The 16,458-nt window shown below is 39.3% G+C and overlaps 1 protein-coding gene and 1 long non-coding RNA gene across 2 annotated transcripts; one reads left to right on the top strand and one right to left on the bottom strand.

Annotated features, from left to right (window-relative positions):
• Nucleotides 1–1,365: 1,365 nt before the first annotated feature.
• dalrd3 (DALR anticodon binding domain containing 3) lies at nucleotides 1,366–12,317 on the bottom strand. The gene is made up of 13 exons (XM_053625437.1): nucleotides 11,961–12,317; nucleotides 9,792–10,096; nucleotides 9,377–9,672; nucleotides 6,775–6,833; nucleotides 6,512–6,613; nucleotides 5,777–5,841; nucleotides 4,545–4,603; nucleotides 4,337–4,419; nucleotides 4,029–4,155; nucleotides 3,328–3,386; nucleotides 3,109–3,225; nucleotides 2,788–2,856; nucleotides 1,366–2,507 (listed from the first exon to the last, which is right to left on the bottom strand). The coding sequence occupies exons 1-13, from the start codon at nucleotides 12,195–12,197 to the stop codon at nucleotides 2,388–2,390; spliced, it is 1,698 nt and encodes a 565-aa protein (XP_053481412.1). The 5' UTR covers nucleotides 12,198–12,317; the 3' UTR covers nucleotides 1,366–2,387.
• A 39-nt stretch (nucleotides 12,318–12,356) lies between these two features.
• Nucleotides 12,357–15,084, top strand: LOC128608053 (uncharacterized). The gene is made up of 3 exons (XR_008385995.1): nucleotides 12,357–12,429; nucleotides 12,814–13,504; nucleotides 14,992–15,084. It is a non-coding gene; the product is annotated as an uncharacterized LOC128608053 (long non-coding RNA).
• The last annotated feature ends 1,374 nt before the right edge of the window (nucleotides 15,085–16,458 follow it).

Here is a 16,458-nt window from a genome sequence, read left to right as displayed (position 1 = left end):
TGTAACTGTAAAGTGTGGTAATAAAAGCATGGCAGATGAAGCCAGTTGTAAAACAAGTTGTTACAGGAAGTGGTAGATATTGTAAGTAAAGGGTCAGTTTAGGTCAGAGATAGGGCTTATGCTGGCCTGGTACAAACTCTTTAATGTTTATTTATTTATATGAATCTATGCAGTGTGTCCTGTACTGACACTGTCATTTTCATACAATCAAACTTACATTACAGCGTGTGACCTTCATGCATGTATAAAACTCTGCAATGCTTTGCATAAAGGTTCCATTAACTAACATAGTAATTAGCATGAACAAACTATGAACTTCAAGATGAATAAATCATAAATAACATTAACACAGTAATTAAAACAGAATTATTAAACTAATTAAGCTAAATCATCAACACCGGAATTAATATACAGTTGAGGTCATACTTTTACATATGCCTTGCATAATCTGCAAAATGTTCATTTTAAGAGCCAGGGGGGTGTAAACTTTTGAACAGGATTATTATTAATTTCTTTAAAGATTTCATTTAGTACTGCCCTTCAGAAGCTACATAAGATATTTACATGTTTCCCAGAAGACAAAATAATAACAGTTTACACTGATCATCCTGTTCAAAAGTTTACACTCCCTGGTTCTTAATGTATTGTGTTGCCTTCTTGAGCATCAGTGAACGTTTGCACCTTTTGTAGTAGGTATGAAAAGATGGATCTCAAAATCATATAGCCGCTGTTGGAAAGTGGTCCAATATACAGAATATGCTGGAAAAGTGAAGAATGTGCAGGACCTGGAGGATTTTTCCTGAAGAACAGTGTGCAGTTTAACTGCTCAGGACAAACAAGGAACTCATGAACAACTATCACAGAACAAACACAGTCGTTAATTATCCATGTAACAGAACGCAGTATTAAGAATCAAGGCTATGTGTACTTTTGAACTGGTTCATTTGTGTAAATTCAGTTATTATTGTGTTTGTGGACTATAATGGAAACAGCTGTTAGGTGAAATAGCTTATTCAGGGAAATACTAAATAAACAACAAAATGTCATTTTTATGATCCCTCCTAAAATAAAAAAAATAACATTTTGCAGATTCTGCAAGGCGTATGTAAACATATGACCCCAAATGTACCTTCAAATCACTGAGTAAAATGAAGCCCAAAATGATTACCTTAATTAACATGTTTGCGGATGTTATGCGACAAAAATCAGAAGTAAGGCTGAAAATCAAGTTCCACTATTTCAACCAGGAAATTATGAACATGCTGTAATTTACAATTAAATTTTAAGCCTTGGGGTGAATAAACATCAGTTGATGCAGGAGTGTATAGTTAACATTTAAACCAACACTACATGTGATAACTTTAACATTACATGGTTTGTTAATGCTGAAGTTGATGGGTTGTTAATGTTAATGAATGCATTAAATAATGTTAGTCAATGAAGGCATTACTGAAAACCTATTCTGTAATGAACAACTGCGAGTGTTATACAGTGTGTGCTTGTGTGTTTACTTCTCACACACAATACATGAACAACTGACATGACAAAAACACCATGAAGTACAAAATAGTGCCAGAATTTATGAAAAAGTGGCAGCACCTCTGAGGTGAAATAAAAGCCATGAACGAGGAAACTTGAAAGAATGTAACAGTACCCTCCCTCACCAGCCTCATTCTCATCTTGAAGTAACGAAGACCAAAAATATGCCGCTTGTCATGTTACTGAGAAACCACAAAGCACAAAATCCTCTGTCCTGTGGGGGAAAACTTACTGACCGTTACAAAGCACTGACACTGGAGACTCCTTCCATAAATATTAAATAACCCTCTATATACAGAAAACGGCACCATATCAATGAATCAACAATCTTCTTCGATATACAACACATTCAGGAATTTCTTTATTGTTACACTTCATGTCGGTTATGTGGAACGTCCACTACACAAGTCCCTGTGAATGAGCCGTTACTATAGAAACAAGGAATCGTAAAACCAGCACAACAGTGCTGTGGTATAAAGGAAAACACATAACATTAACAAAAGTATTAACTTACAATAACTTACAATGCAGTATTTATTACAGCATAAGATCAGGTATTGTGGATGTTATACGGTTTATGTTGTAGTTAGTTGCGTTTAAGTAAAGATTATAGTTGGCATACGAGAAATATTTATATTTTCCAGAACCAGAGCAAGTATTATAGTATTTTGGGTGTGTAATTGAGGATACGTTGTTTAATACTTCTTGGTGTGTTGTTTTAGCGTGATCATGGATGATTTGTAGCAATTTTCACGTATAATCCTAGTTACTTTTAAACATTTCAGGCACATTTCTATGTAATATGGATTGTTCGTTTTGAAGTACTGGTGGTGTCATGTGATTCCAAGCTATAGCTGTGGGATCGGGGGCAGATTTAGAGAATCCAAGGCGCTGTGGTAAAGTTCCCTCAAAGCCTTCAGCAACAACAACCGGCAAAACATCTGATTAAAAAGATGAGGTAACGGCTCCTACAGAGTGAAACAGAAGGACGGGGCAGAAACAGAGAAGAGATGATAGAGACAAAAAGACAAAGTAAAGGAGAGTAGCCAGATGGAAAGTGTAAAAAGAGATGGGAAGAAAAAAGGGTGACAAGACAAGAAAGGGTAGGAGGTTAATGTCACTGAACTCTAGTGAACTGTTTAAATCACATTAATCCATGCTTCCATGCTGCTAGCACAGACAGACAGACTCACAGACTCTCTCACACACGCACGCACACACACACACACACATACGAGTGAGTCTTACCCCAAGTACATGGACTCTGTTATAATACGAACTAAAATCTTTACTGAGAGACACCAGGAATCTGCAGACCTGCACAATACAACAGACAAAGCTACAGAGAAATGTGGAGAAGTCCAATTAAGGAAATTCAGTACTAAATATATATCTAATTAACATAAAAATGCCAGACAACATATGAAAATATTCTCTGAGCAGCTACACTATACCAGTGCATTTCCATGTAGACTAGCAAAGTGTTCATGTAATAAAGTACACATCTAGTAGTGTTTTACAAACTCTTTCAGGCCCATAAGCAGACACCATCAAAAAAAACCCAAAAACCTGCTCTGTTCTTAAATTAACTCTGGCTCCCGCCCCCTCCAGCTCCAGCGTCTGTCCCGATTGGTCCAGAAGCTCCGAGAATGGAATGAGGTAATTGAAAAGAAGAAGCCACTCCCCCTAGTGGAGACACAGTTTTACTGTAAGGACTGAAGAATTTTAACGATTCCTAAAATGATTAATTTAGAATTCAGTATAAAATTCAACGTCATGTTAAATTACCTCTTCTTTTAGGGAGGAAAAATCCAACTCTGTGCCTGCAGGGATTTCGGGGTAGACGCCTGCAGAACAGTCATTGCACATGAGCGTTAAGGAGTCTGTCGGTTTAAAAAGCCGCAAGCAGAACGATCACTAGCAGTAGCGCTGCACTCTGTGTTCATATCAGAAACATTGGAATGGGAAAATTCCGCTGTTTTCATAAGCTCAAAAAAAAAAGATATATAATACATATATGAGGTCATGATATCATGATAGTAACATTAACATGTTTATAATTGGAGTTTGCTGCTGATATTTAGCAAATGGCTTTCTATTCATCACCATATGTGCTCACTACATAGGGTGTAACTGTTGTAGGCCCCCCTCTTTGTGCATTATCCAATAGAATTGGATCAGCCACAGAAAAAAAAACATACCTGCTAACATTTTTTAAAATATTAAATAAATAAATAAATGAATGAATGAATGTACAAATAAATAAATATATTTTTACAAATTAAAATAATTTATTCCCATGTTAATCCTCTTTTATTGTATAAAGCAGCCAGAGCCATTCAACAAAAAAGGAAATGTGCATTGTGGATATTAAACATTTAAATGTGCGCTTTTGGCTTTTAAATATGTAAATAACATGCCTTTTTTCCAATAGTATTCAAACAGTGAACTTTGTTCTGACAGTCCTATTGCGCGTGTGTGTGCGTTACCTTGCTCTACGCCTTTTTCATAGCTGCTGAACAGTGTGTGTAGTCTCGCACAGTTATACATAACAAAGACTCCTCCCCTAGGACCCTTTGTGGACACGCCCACTTCACGCTGTACATCCAGAGTCACCTGATAAGACAAAAAAAAAAGGATTTCAGACTATGACCTTAAATATAAACATACAATATATAAATACAGCCTCAAACGTTCACACATACTGGACATACTCTTAGGTCACAGAATAATGAGTTACTTGGAATACTCTAGTGTGTGCAGACATACATGTATATGTGCTCAAACACACACTCACTGGGCTAGTGTGTGCTGTGGAAAGCAGCTCAAACCGCACTGTGGCACAAGTCATCACTCTGATGATGTCATCCCAAGTCTGTCCTGCAAGGTCACCAGAACAGATTGAGTCAATTTCACACACATGTAGCGCTCATGTACAATGCTCACACACAATGAGCTCACTTCCTGTCTGGCCACACACAGAACACATACACACCTGCACTTACCTTCCACTTGCTCTCCATATTTCATTTCTGAAGCTTCCTTCATCTGAGCTCTTCTTAATCTGAAGAGAATTTGCACACACACACACACACACACATCCAGACAGATCTAATCATTTGTGTGATTTTAAAATATCATATATATATAAATATATATATGTGTATATATATATATATATATATATATATATATATATATATATATATATATATATATATATATATATATATATACACACACACACACCCACACAGAGACTATATGACCAGAAGTATGGACACTCCTCCTAATTATTGAGTTCAGGGGTTTCGGCCACACCTTTTAATGACAGGAGCGTTAAATCAAGCACACAGCTATGTAATCTCAATAGACAACCACTGGCACTAGAATGGGACGTACTGAAAGCCTCACTGACTTTAAACTTGGCACGGTCACAGGATGGCACCTTTATCACAAGTCAGTTTGTGAAATTTCTGCCCTGCTAGATCTGCCCCAGTCAACTGTAAGTGCTATTATTGTGAAATGGAAGCGTCGAACAGCAGCTGAGCAATAAAGCAGTACGGCATTCGTGTCATTGTAATTGCGAGTTGTAATATTAGGTTTATGTTGTGTATATGATTAATCTCATGTGTGTATAGGACGAGTTTGGGCGAGTTAATTAACCTTCTAGTAAAGCGCTTCAATCTACCGCTGTTCAGTTTCAGCTTGCGCAGCTTAAGCGGCTTAATCCCCGACATTATCGCCTACGACTGGATTATATGAAACACTAGAACTATTCTTTCTAGATTTTTCTTCTTCAAAAAACATCGTTAGTGCATTGTTAATATCTTGCATGTCATTTTTTCAACAGTATGTTTTAATAAAAATCGGTGCTAGTGCTTGCTACACATCTTAAATCCATTGTGCATTTTTATCTTAAACGAACATTCGAAGTTCGAATTTTAATTTGACAGCCCTAGAGAGACCAGAAGGAGACCAGAAGCAGCACGAACGGCTAAAAAAGTTGGCGATATTCATTCTTATGTAAACAAACACACATGTAAACACAACGGGTGATATAGAAGTCAACAAAAATGATCACGGTCTCGTCCATATATCGTACTACAAGTTGATAACTTCCCCTTTGTCGTAGGTTTTCCTGATGAACTGGAAATGCAGTGTAAGTATCTGATGTATTCTTTAAAATATTAGCATATACAGTAAATGTGCATGTACAGAAGAGTGCAGAACTTACTGCAGGTATTGAGCTGCGCTCATTTGAGTGCCTGGAGTCTTTACTGGACCACACACCACCAGCCTCTGTCAGACAGACAGACAGACAGAAATTAATGCAAAATCGGCTAAAACTAACTATGTGAAAATGTTTTTATTTAATTAATTTTTATTGTTGCCTTGGCGATGTTCCAGCAAAAGTCGTGTTAGATAAGGAGCCATTATAAGAAGCACTGTGTCAGCCTAAAGATTTCCTCACACGATAAAATGCAGTAAAAGTCACACTGTGATCAAGCTCTACCTGCCTTACAAAATTCAAGGACATAAACGTACCCGATTTAGTTTGGAATCAGATATCGTCTGTCGAAATGTTCATGACATCATGTTCCTGAAATGTAATTTTCTTACTTTTAACTTTTAAGGGCTAAGAAGGTTTGAAAATCTTATAACTTTATGTTACTTGTTATGATTGAGTTGCATGCAAAAGGGTAAAATAAATCAAAAATAAATAATGTAGTCTTCAGAATTATATCAAATAATGTCAAAATTTCACCATGTGAAGGGATTTCACAGGCTAAGAGACGCTTTTAACCAAGCTGATAAAAGTGTGTGTGTGTTAGAAAGATAGAGAAACCAGCTTCGCTTGCATGCGGTTGTGTGTGCGCTTCAGAGGGACTGATGATATTAAGTTCCTTTTTTTGTGTGTGTTAATATGTAGTGTTCCTCTTTTAAGTGTGACTGAGTATGTGTGAGAAACCTGCGGTGCCATGGCGCTGGTAGCTCTCCAAAGCATGGCTATCTGCTGTTGGCGGAACTCGTCCTGACAGGAAGTCACGTGTAGCACTGTAGCTGTGAACGCCTGCAGGAAGGACAGGATCCTACAGATCAACCATATTGCACAAACACTGATCCACAAATGCTAATAAATACCAGCTAGAACTAAATTGGGCTGGAACTCTTGTTTACAGTGAAATTTGAATAAATATAAATATGTGATGATATCATCCATGTGGGACTCACAGGAAAGTCTTCTATCGCTCTGTCCAGCTGAGCCAGATGACACAATGCCTCTCGCTGCACTGTAGGTGAGAGAGGAAGATGCAGAAGATTTATGTTTATTATACCAAGAACAAACAAGCACAGTGGATAAAAATATATTGTACAACCCCAATTCCAAAAAAGTTGGGACGCTGTGTGAAATGTAAAGAAAAACAGAATGCAATGATTTGCAAATCTCATAAACCCATATGTTATTCACAATAGAACATAGAAAACAAATCAAATGTTTAAACTGAGGAAACGTACCATTTTAAGATATATATAAGGTCGTTTAGAATTTCATGGCCGCAAAACTTCTCAAAAAAGTTGTGACGGGGACAACAAAAGGCCCAATCATATCATCATATCATTTTTCTTTTTATAAACCCCTACTTTTCCAGCCTTTTGTTGCCCTGTCCCAACTTTTTGAGATGTGTCGCAGCCATCAAATTCAAAATTACCTTATTTTTTTCCTTAAAATGGTACATTTCCTCAGTTTAAACATTTGATATGTTTTCAATGTTCTATTGTCAATAACATATGGGTTTATGAGATTTGCAAATCATTGCATTCTGTTTTCATTTACATTTTACACAGCGTCCCAACTTTTTTGGAATTGGGGTTGTAAATAAAGTTTCATAGTCTGAAATGGTTATTATTTTGTTTTCTGGGAAACATGTACACACATACACAGATTATACGGCCAAAAAAGTATGGACACCCATCCCAACAGCAGCTGAGCCATGAAGCAGTAGGCTATGCATAGTCACAGAGTGCTGTAGTGTGTAGCGTGTAAAAATCGTCTGTCCTTCTTTGCATTTCTCACTGCACAGTTCCTTTGAAAGCAACGTCACGTCAGCACAAGAACTGCACTTCACGAAGTGGGTTTTCATGGCCGAGCAGCTGTACACAAGCCTGAAATCACCATGTGCAAGCCCAAGCATTGGCTGGGGTGGTGTAAAGCATGCCACCACTGGATTCTAGAGCAGTGGAAACGTGTTCTCTGGAGTGATAAAATCACGCTTCACCACATGTAAACATTTGAATATCTTATACACAGTGCCCTCCACTGATATTGGCACCTCATTGGTAAATATGAGCAGTGAAAAATTGTCTTTATTGTTTAACCTTTTGATCTTATGTTAAAAGAAATTCACAAAACTACTCTGCTCTCATGGAGATAAACCTGTGTTGTGTTTGCAATTGTTTGATATCCATGACAGCAGAGTCAACCAATGAAGTGCCAATATTAGTTTAATATAATATGATATAATATATATAATATAATATAAGTTAAATATAGGTGTGCAGCAATTATTGCCACCCCATGAATTCATATGAGAGAAATATATTTGAAGTATATTCCCATTGATATTTAACATGTTTTGACACCTGGGTGACTAGTAACAGGAAATTTTTCAACCATAACTTCCTGTTTCACAGGGGTATAAATATGAGGTAGCACTCATAACAATGGGTGAGACCAAGGAATATAGCTGTGTTGTGCAGCAAAAGGTTGTTGAGCTTCACAAATTTGGAAGTGGTTATAAGAATATAGCACAAGCATTATAGGAGAAGACCCAGAGCTGTTATCTTGGCAAAGGGAGGTAGCGCAAAGCATTGACTAAAAGGGTGCCAATAATTGTTGCGCGCGCACACACACACACACACATATATATGTATTATAACAAAGATTTTTTTTTTTTTAAAAACCTGTGTTTTGTTTGCAATTGTTTGATATCCATGAGAGCAGAATGTTCTGAATAAAAGATCAAAAGGTTAAACAATAAAGACAATTTTTCACAGCCTTCTTTGCTCATATTAACCAAGGGTGCCAATATTAGTGGAGGGCACTGTAGCTTGTGAAATGAAATGGAAAAAAATCTTTCAACAAAATAAAAACAATTTCATCCTGTTCAAAAGTTTACACCCCCCTGGCTATTAATGCATTATGTTGCCTTCTTGAGCATCAATGAACGTGTGCACCTTTTGTAATAGTTGTGTACGAGTCCCTCAGTTGTCCTCAGTGTGAAAAGATGGATCTCAACATCATAAAGCCGCTGTTATACTGTTATTCATGAGGATATACAGATCAGTGATGGCTCCTCTTTTATACCCACACTGAAATGACAGTAATACATGCAGAAACAGAAAAAGCATCTGGCTTTCTTCCAAATTCTTGCACTAATCAAGCAGACCGTGTCATTTCACCTAAAACAGAAACTGCAAAGAATGCTTGTGCTGACCGTTCATTCTTTTTTTTTGCTACTGTAATTGTGGATTGTCTTGTAAATATGATGTTTTTTGTTGTTTGATGAATTTGGATAATGCAATTGTGTTTATTCGATTTTATAAAGTGTGTGTGTGTGTGTGTGTGTGTGTGTGTGTGTGTGTGTGTTTCGTTTCAGGGAAGACATCTGTTCACACTAACGACATCTGACATATAACGTGAACTGTGAGGCCGAAAGCTTGGATGAGCAAAAAATAAAATCTAAATTAAGCACTAAGGCTTGAAGTCTGGAGTTAAATGAATTTCACTCATGCCCACACACACACACACACACACACAAACACTTGTCTTCACCTGTGCACGTGCCAAGAGTGGGGTCATAACCCTGCAGCTCTACGTCCTCCATCACTCGCTTCAGATTTATCCTGACCTCCTCGGTCATCCCTCCATCCTCTCCCTTACTTGCCTTCTTCCCCCTCTCTCCATCTGTCTCTCTGTAGCAACAGTTCTCCAGGGCGTTCCTCATCTTTTCCTCTCTCTCCTCACTGGTCCAGCTCACAGACGCTGCCGGCCAACTGATGCCCAGGATCCTGAGGAAGCTGATGATGTCACTCTCTTCAGGCAGGGCAGGACAGAAGGACACAGAGTAACTGCAAAAAAGATTATAAAACACACCAGAGACATATTACATACCTTTACTCTCTCTGTGTCTCTCTCTATGTCTTTGTCTATCTCTCTCTCTCTCTTGCACATGTACAGGTTTACTCACCCTTGTCTCAGGAGCACTGCTCTGAGGTGGTCAGCGATGAGGACAGTGCGGAGCTGCCCCAGGGTCAGGGTGTCTGGAGTGGGCGGGGCTTGTTTGGCATGCAGGGCGGGGCAGTTGATCAGAACACACCCCTGTCTTTGAGTGGCAGGTCTCAGGTATGCGTTCATTCCACATAGAACGCGTCGGAACGCTGTGCAGTGGTCCACGGTTACACGCAGGCCCTCGGCTGTGATGTCACATCCTGCAAGTGGTAACACACCGCTTCCACGGAGAGAGAGGACACGCCTTAGAACGGCCGGAGGAACCTGCACAGACGCACACGGACACATACACCAGTTATACAGCCATCCATACATGTGCTACTAGCAGGCTCAGGCTCACATAGCATCTGACTGCATCTTTTGTACACTCTTCTGGCCACAAGCTTCAGAATCTTGAAGGTTGCAATTGGAAAACAAACCAGAAAGGTTCACAGGGAATCTGGTGGATTCTAAAGATGTACATCAGGACTGAGAACCAACAGATGTGTTTTTATTTATTTATTTAATGTGGGTGTGAGCGACTGGTCAGATAGAAAGCTAATAAATGTTTTTTGAGAGGAAAACAAACTTAAACAGCTGACACAGTGAGCTATTCAGAGTATGGCTTGAAAAAGTAACTGACATCAAGTCAAATGTAATATCCATGACTAGAAGGACATTCTTTGTTCCATATCTGAATAGGGATGGAAATCCCTATCCATGTAAAATTTCATGAATGCAGATCATCTAGATCAGGGGTGTCCAATCTTATCCGCAAAGGGCCAGGATGTGTGCAGGTTTTCATTCCAACCAATCAGGAGCCACACCTGATTCCACCTGTTTAATCAGTCGATCTTGTCTTTCAAAAGAATCAGGCGTGGCTTCTGCTTGGTTGGAATGAAAACCTGCACACACACCAGCCCTTTGCAGATAAGATTGGACACCCCTGATCTAGAAACATACATTTCTGGTTCTGAATGCATTCTAAAACACTTTACATGGTTTAATGTGTTTCCACTCTACTTTACTGGTATATAGAGGAAATTTACACGTATTTCATAATGCCAGGGTGGTTAGCACGTTTGCCTCACGTCTCTAGGGTTGGGGGTTCGAACCCTGCCACCGCCCTGTGTACTAGGAGTTTGCATGATCTCCCCGTGCTTCGGGGGTTTCTTCTGGGTACTCTGGTTTCCTCCCCCAGTCCAAAGACATGTGTTGTATGCTGAGTGGCATTTCCAAATTGCCAGTAATGTGTGAATGGGTGTGTGAATGTGTTCGCGATTTTGCCCTGCAATGGACTGGCCCCCAATCTAGCATGCCTTGTGCTCAGAGATCCCTGAGATAGGCTCCAGGTTCCCCAGAGACTCTGTATAAGAAAAGCGGTACAGAAAATGGATGGATAGTTTTTCAGGGATAGTCCATCCATCCATCCATCTTCTATTCTGCTTATCCTTTTCAGGGTCACGGGGAAACCTGGAGCCTATCCCAGGGAGCATGGGGTACAAGGCGGGGTACACCCTGGGTGCCAATCCATCGCAGGGCACAATCACTTACACATTCACACACCCATTCATACACTACGGACACTTTAGATATGCCAATCAGCCTACCATGCATGTCTTTGGACTGGGGGAGGAAACCGGAGTACCCGGAGGAAACCCCCGCAGCACGGGGAGAAGATGCAAACTCTGCACACACATGGCCACGGTGGGAATTTTCAGGGATAGTGGTACATGTAATGAGGCAACAGTGCAGAGTAGGCGGAGCCTAAAACCTTAAAATATGTCAGCAAGAAAAAAAAAACAGTGAAATAAACATTGAGTTTATGTGGTTATAGATGTGGTTAGGATATGGATTATATGGTTTTAGATGCATTGTATCCAAACATCTGAAATAAATAACTAAATAAATAAATGCACGTTTTTACCTGTAGGGACTTGCCTTAAGTGACTGAGTATGTGATTATTATAGCACAGACTGGAGGATTTGTTCCGGGTTTTTGAGAACAGTGGAGTGATGAAAGCATCCGCCTCAAGGTTCAAATGTTTGGATCAATAACAGCAATGTCAACTGTTATCGGTCACTGCATTAATAACCCACATAAACAGCATGGCAGCAGGAACACATGCCTTTACAAACTGAACCATACCTGTCCGTCAGAGTAAAGCGTAGCCAGCACCGTGTTGGGCGCCAGGAAGTCTCGGTTTCTCAGGTTTTTGGCGCTGCTCTCTTTAAACCAGAGCTTGTCCCGCTCGTTGGTGCTCCTCTCCGCGATGTCAGTGTGCTCTGGCTCGGCTTCGTGTCCGGTTTCCCTCCGCAGAGCACACCGCAGCGCCCGTACAGTGGAGCCGATCCGGAACGGCGCCGTTTCCGCTGTCTCCATCATTCACCTCGTTCACAATGTGAACATAATAACCATTCAGCTGAAACTCTGGTGTGATCAATTACATCGACGAGGCCTCTAACGAACACCCACGCGCTTTCCTTCCCTTGCACATCGATCACCAGCAAAGCACTGAGACCGGAACTTTGGACTAGAGAAAATGTTCCAGTACGGCACATTTTACTGAAACCTACACGCTGTGGAAAGGCGCCATCTTAAGTGTGGCACGGTTCAGGTGAGTTTTTAATGGTTTAATAATGTTATAAACTTTGAATTATTATTATTATTATTATTATTATTATTATTATTATTATTATTATTATTATTATTATTAGAATCTGCTTGATTACTCAGCAATCAACTGTACTTTCAAGTTCAGTTGGTTAACAAACTGTACACATAATCCTTGTGGCACCTTTTCCCTAATAATATCATTGATAAACTTAGTGTTTTCTTTCTTTAAAATGAAACTATTCTGTAGATAAAATTCTACTGAAACTCGAATGTCCATAGACACTTGCATCACGGTGTATGGTGTATAAACACATTTTCTCACCTCACACCTTTCATATGTGGAACAATAAGTATATAACATTGTAATACATCTGTTTTCTTTAAGGAATGGTAATCTTCAGTCATCAGTCCTCAGTAACTGTTTTATCCTAATCAGCATGATGGTAAAGCTGGAGCTTATCTCAGGAACACTGGGCGTGAGGCGGGAATACACCTGCTGGGATGCTAGACCATCAGTAGAGCACCACGTACACACACACACACACACACATTCACACACTCATTCAGTGTAGCCAATGCACCTTCTGGCATGTTTTTTTGAAGTTTAAGGAATGGTTTGTTTAAAATCTTTTGTTAGTCAGGCAGTTGTTTAATTCAAACAACCATTTGATGTATCATAATGAACTGTAAAGTATGTTTAAGTGTTAATTATTATTTAGGCAATATTTTATTGTATAATCCTTTCTGGTTCAGAGTGCTGGGTTGAATCCCAGATAGTTTATTTACTTCCTCCATGAAGGGTATCAATCCATTTTCTGTACCGATTATCCTAAACTGGGTTACAGGGAGCCTTGTGCACATTGGGACACAAGGTAGGGGACACCCTGGATGGGGTGTCAACTCATCGCAGGACACAATTGCACACACTCCCATTCACACACTGTGGACAATTTAGAGATGCCAATCAGCCTACAACGCATGTCTTTGGATTGGGGGAGGAAACCAGAGTACCCAAAGGAAACCCAAGAAGCACAGGGAGAACATGCAAGAAGGGATTCGAACCCCCAACCCTGGAGGTGCGAGGCAAATGTGCTAATTGTTCTACACGCTATATATATGCCCTACATAGGGCATTATATGTCTAAGAGTGACGTTTGGGATTTAGTTGCATATAGAGAAAGCAGGCTTAGCACTAAAATGTGAATTTGTGTAGAGCATGTTTTGTCAAATTTTGTCACCACTTGGCAGTGGTCGCTTGACGGTTAAGGCTCTGGGTTACTGATCGGAAGGTCGGGCGTTCAAGGCCCAGCACTGCCAAGCTGCCACTGTTGGGCCCTTGAGCAAGGCCCTTAACCCTCTCTGCTCAAGGGGTGCTGTATCGTGGCTGACCCTACGCTCTGCCCCCAGCTTCCTGCTGGCATATGGAAAAAAAAAAACAAATTTCACTGTGCTGTAATGTATATGTGACTAATAAAGACTCATTATCATTGTTTAAGATTGTACTGTTGGCAATTTTACACATTTACTCCCTAACCTTTGAACTCGCACTGTCTAATGTTTAAACCAAAAGATGAGTTCAGCCATATAATGTGAGGTAAAATTATAATGCTCCCTCAGTTACAGAAGACCTATGTTATGTCCTGAAAAGAACATGACCCCTATTACAGGTTTACTTTTGTTCCTGGTGATTTTACGACGGTTTTAATTGTTCTTCATTCCTTGCTGCTGGCATTATAATTATAAAGTAAACAAGCCCGGTGGTTTAGCAAGACACCAGTGTTGTGTTTTAAAAAAAAAACAACAAATGGTTCCGAGGTCCTCCAGGACTCCAGTGGTCTATAATGGTAATCTTGGGTAATAAACAGTGAGATTGACTGGAGATTTAATGGACCTAATAGACTTCTGTGGCATTTAACACACTAAACAATTCTGTATCAAAATAAGTGACCTCTTAGAAACACTTTTAAACCACTAGGTACTGACAGGATGCTTAACGGAACCCGTTATGCCAATTCCCATTAGAGAAAGACTTTATTGCTAATCTCTCAAATGTTAGCTAGCATGATAATAACTCTGATTATACAATACAAACTGCTTTGATAAATACATAGTATACGTAACAGCAGATTGTAATCTGTGACGTGTATTAGGTCTCGTTCCTGCTGTAATGTGTTGTATTTAAGATTTGTGAGGAATTTAGATGGACTCTGATGATAAAACGTCAACTATAACTTTACAGATATATGACTATAGATTAATGTAGTGATGTAAGTGGTGTAGAAAATGTAATGAATAGAAATCTAGAGATTGTTCTTTTCAAATCTGAGTAAAAGTCACAATTATGAAGTGAACGTAAATCTAAGTTTAAGTGAAAACTAGATTTAAGTGATTTCACATTGTTACTTCCCACTTCTGAGAGAGAGAGAGTGTGTGTGTGTGTGTGTGTGTGTGTGAGTGAGGCATAAAAGACAAAGGGAGATACTTTACATTGGTTCTACATTGTTTATTGAACAACATAACTATAATAATTCAGACATTTAATTATTCTGTTGTTTTTTTTTAGATTCGACTTGAGTTGAAAAAACGCCCAGAGAGTGATTTTGATAATCCGGCTGGTGGAGGTTTGATTGACAGATTTGGATGTCACTGCTGGCTGACACGAAGTTCCCGGTGGCGGGAGTATATCTGGCAATCCGGGAGAAAACGTGTCATTCTGCAGCGACATCAATACAGTTTCTCCCCTTAAAAGTGTGAAATGAATGAACAGCACCAAATCGACTTAAAGGTACAGTAATTGATCTTTTTTTTTATGCTGTGCAATACTCAACTAAACTAAAACATAAAAAAAACAAAGCACTAATTTCATTATTAAGTCTATTATAATCTGTATCAAACATACTGTAATACAATTTTTCCTCACAGAACACGTATTGATGCTTCCTTTAAAGCCATTTGAACCCAGTTTCTCATCTCAGCTACTTTCAAACACCGAGAATGTAGAATTGAGTCTGTAGAAATGTCACCTTATTGCAGGAAAGGCGGGAAACGGAATCCACATCCAGCTGTTAATGAACCAATCAGCTGCATTATGGGTTCCGTTAACCACCCACCTGCTGAGGTTCAGGAGATTTGAGGGTCATGAAACCTTCAGAGGGTGAAAATCAATGTAGAGATGTCACCAAATTCTGACAATGTCCTGTCTCATATTCTTGAACCAGCACAGTTCTATGTATTTCTATCGTTGACGTACACATAGGACTTGATAGGAAAAACAAAATTATGCAGCTTGAAAAATCTGATTACGGCTCATACATTCTTTAGACTCTTTTATCGTCGTTGGCGTCGGAGTCTTCATGGCTGAAGCCTGTCCTGTTTATTTATCTTCCTTCATCTAAAGTCAGGAGGCCTGAAAAACCTGTTTCCCTACCAAAAACACACCAATATAGCAAGTTTAGTATCTCCGCTGGAGGCTGACAGTTTACTCGACAGATTTAAGCAAGACAAAATAAGAAGGAGTACATGATAAGGAAACAAGGAGGTACATTAAGAAATATGCAGCTTTATTCAGTTTATATTCAAATATCCTAATATTTGTACACAGTCTCTCTCTGTACATACACTTCCTGCACTTTCACTTCGCAAAGTAGAAGATAAGAAAAGACAAAAGGATAGATAGCAGGGACGAAACGTTGGGTATTCAGTAGTGCCCTTTTGTATGAATCTTTCTTACTTTTCCTTTAAGCGACTCTCTCTGTGTTCCTGTAGGGAAGCGAATAAAAGCAGAAGCTTGTGAAGTTGAATAGCAATGCGTACAAGCTTGAAGAAAACAAAAGGGGAATACTCGTACCGGTGAATAAAAGAGACACGACAAGAGAATAACTTTCAAACAACAAACGAAAGAAAACAGATGTCAAGAGTAACAAGCTAAGCAACACGTACACCGCGTGGAAATATCACATTTAAAAGTGACAACAACGTTACCTTGAAGGCATGACAACTCTTACCCGTCCTGGCCATTCTCACTTCTCCC

The sequence above is a fragment of the Ictalurus furcatus genome, chromosome 5, assembly GCF_023375685.1.
Source record: "Ictalurus furcatus strain D&B chromosome 5, Billie_1.0, whole genome shotgun sequence".
In the NCBI taxonomy this organism is placed as follows: Eukaryota; Metazoa; Chordata; class Actinopteri; order Siluriformes; family Ictaluridae; genus Ictalurus; species Ictalurus furcatus.
This window is presented reverse-complemented; position numbering and strand designations above follow the sequence as displayed.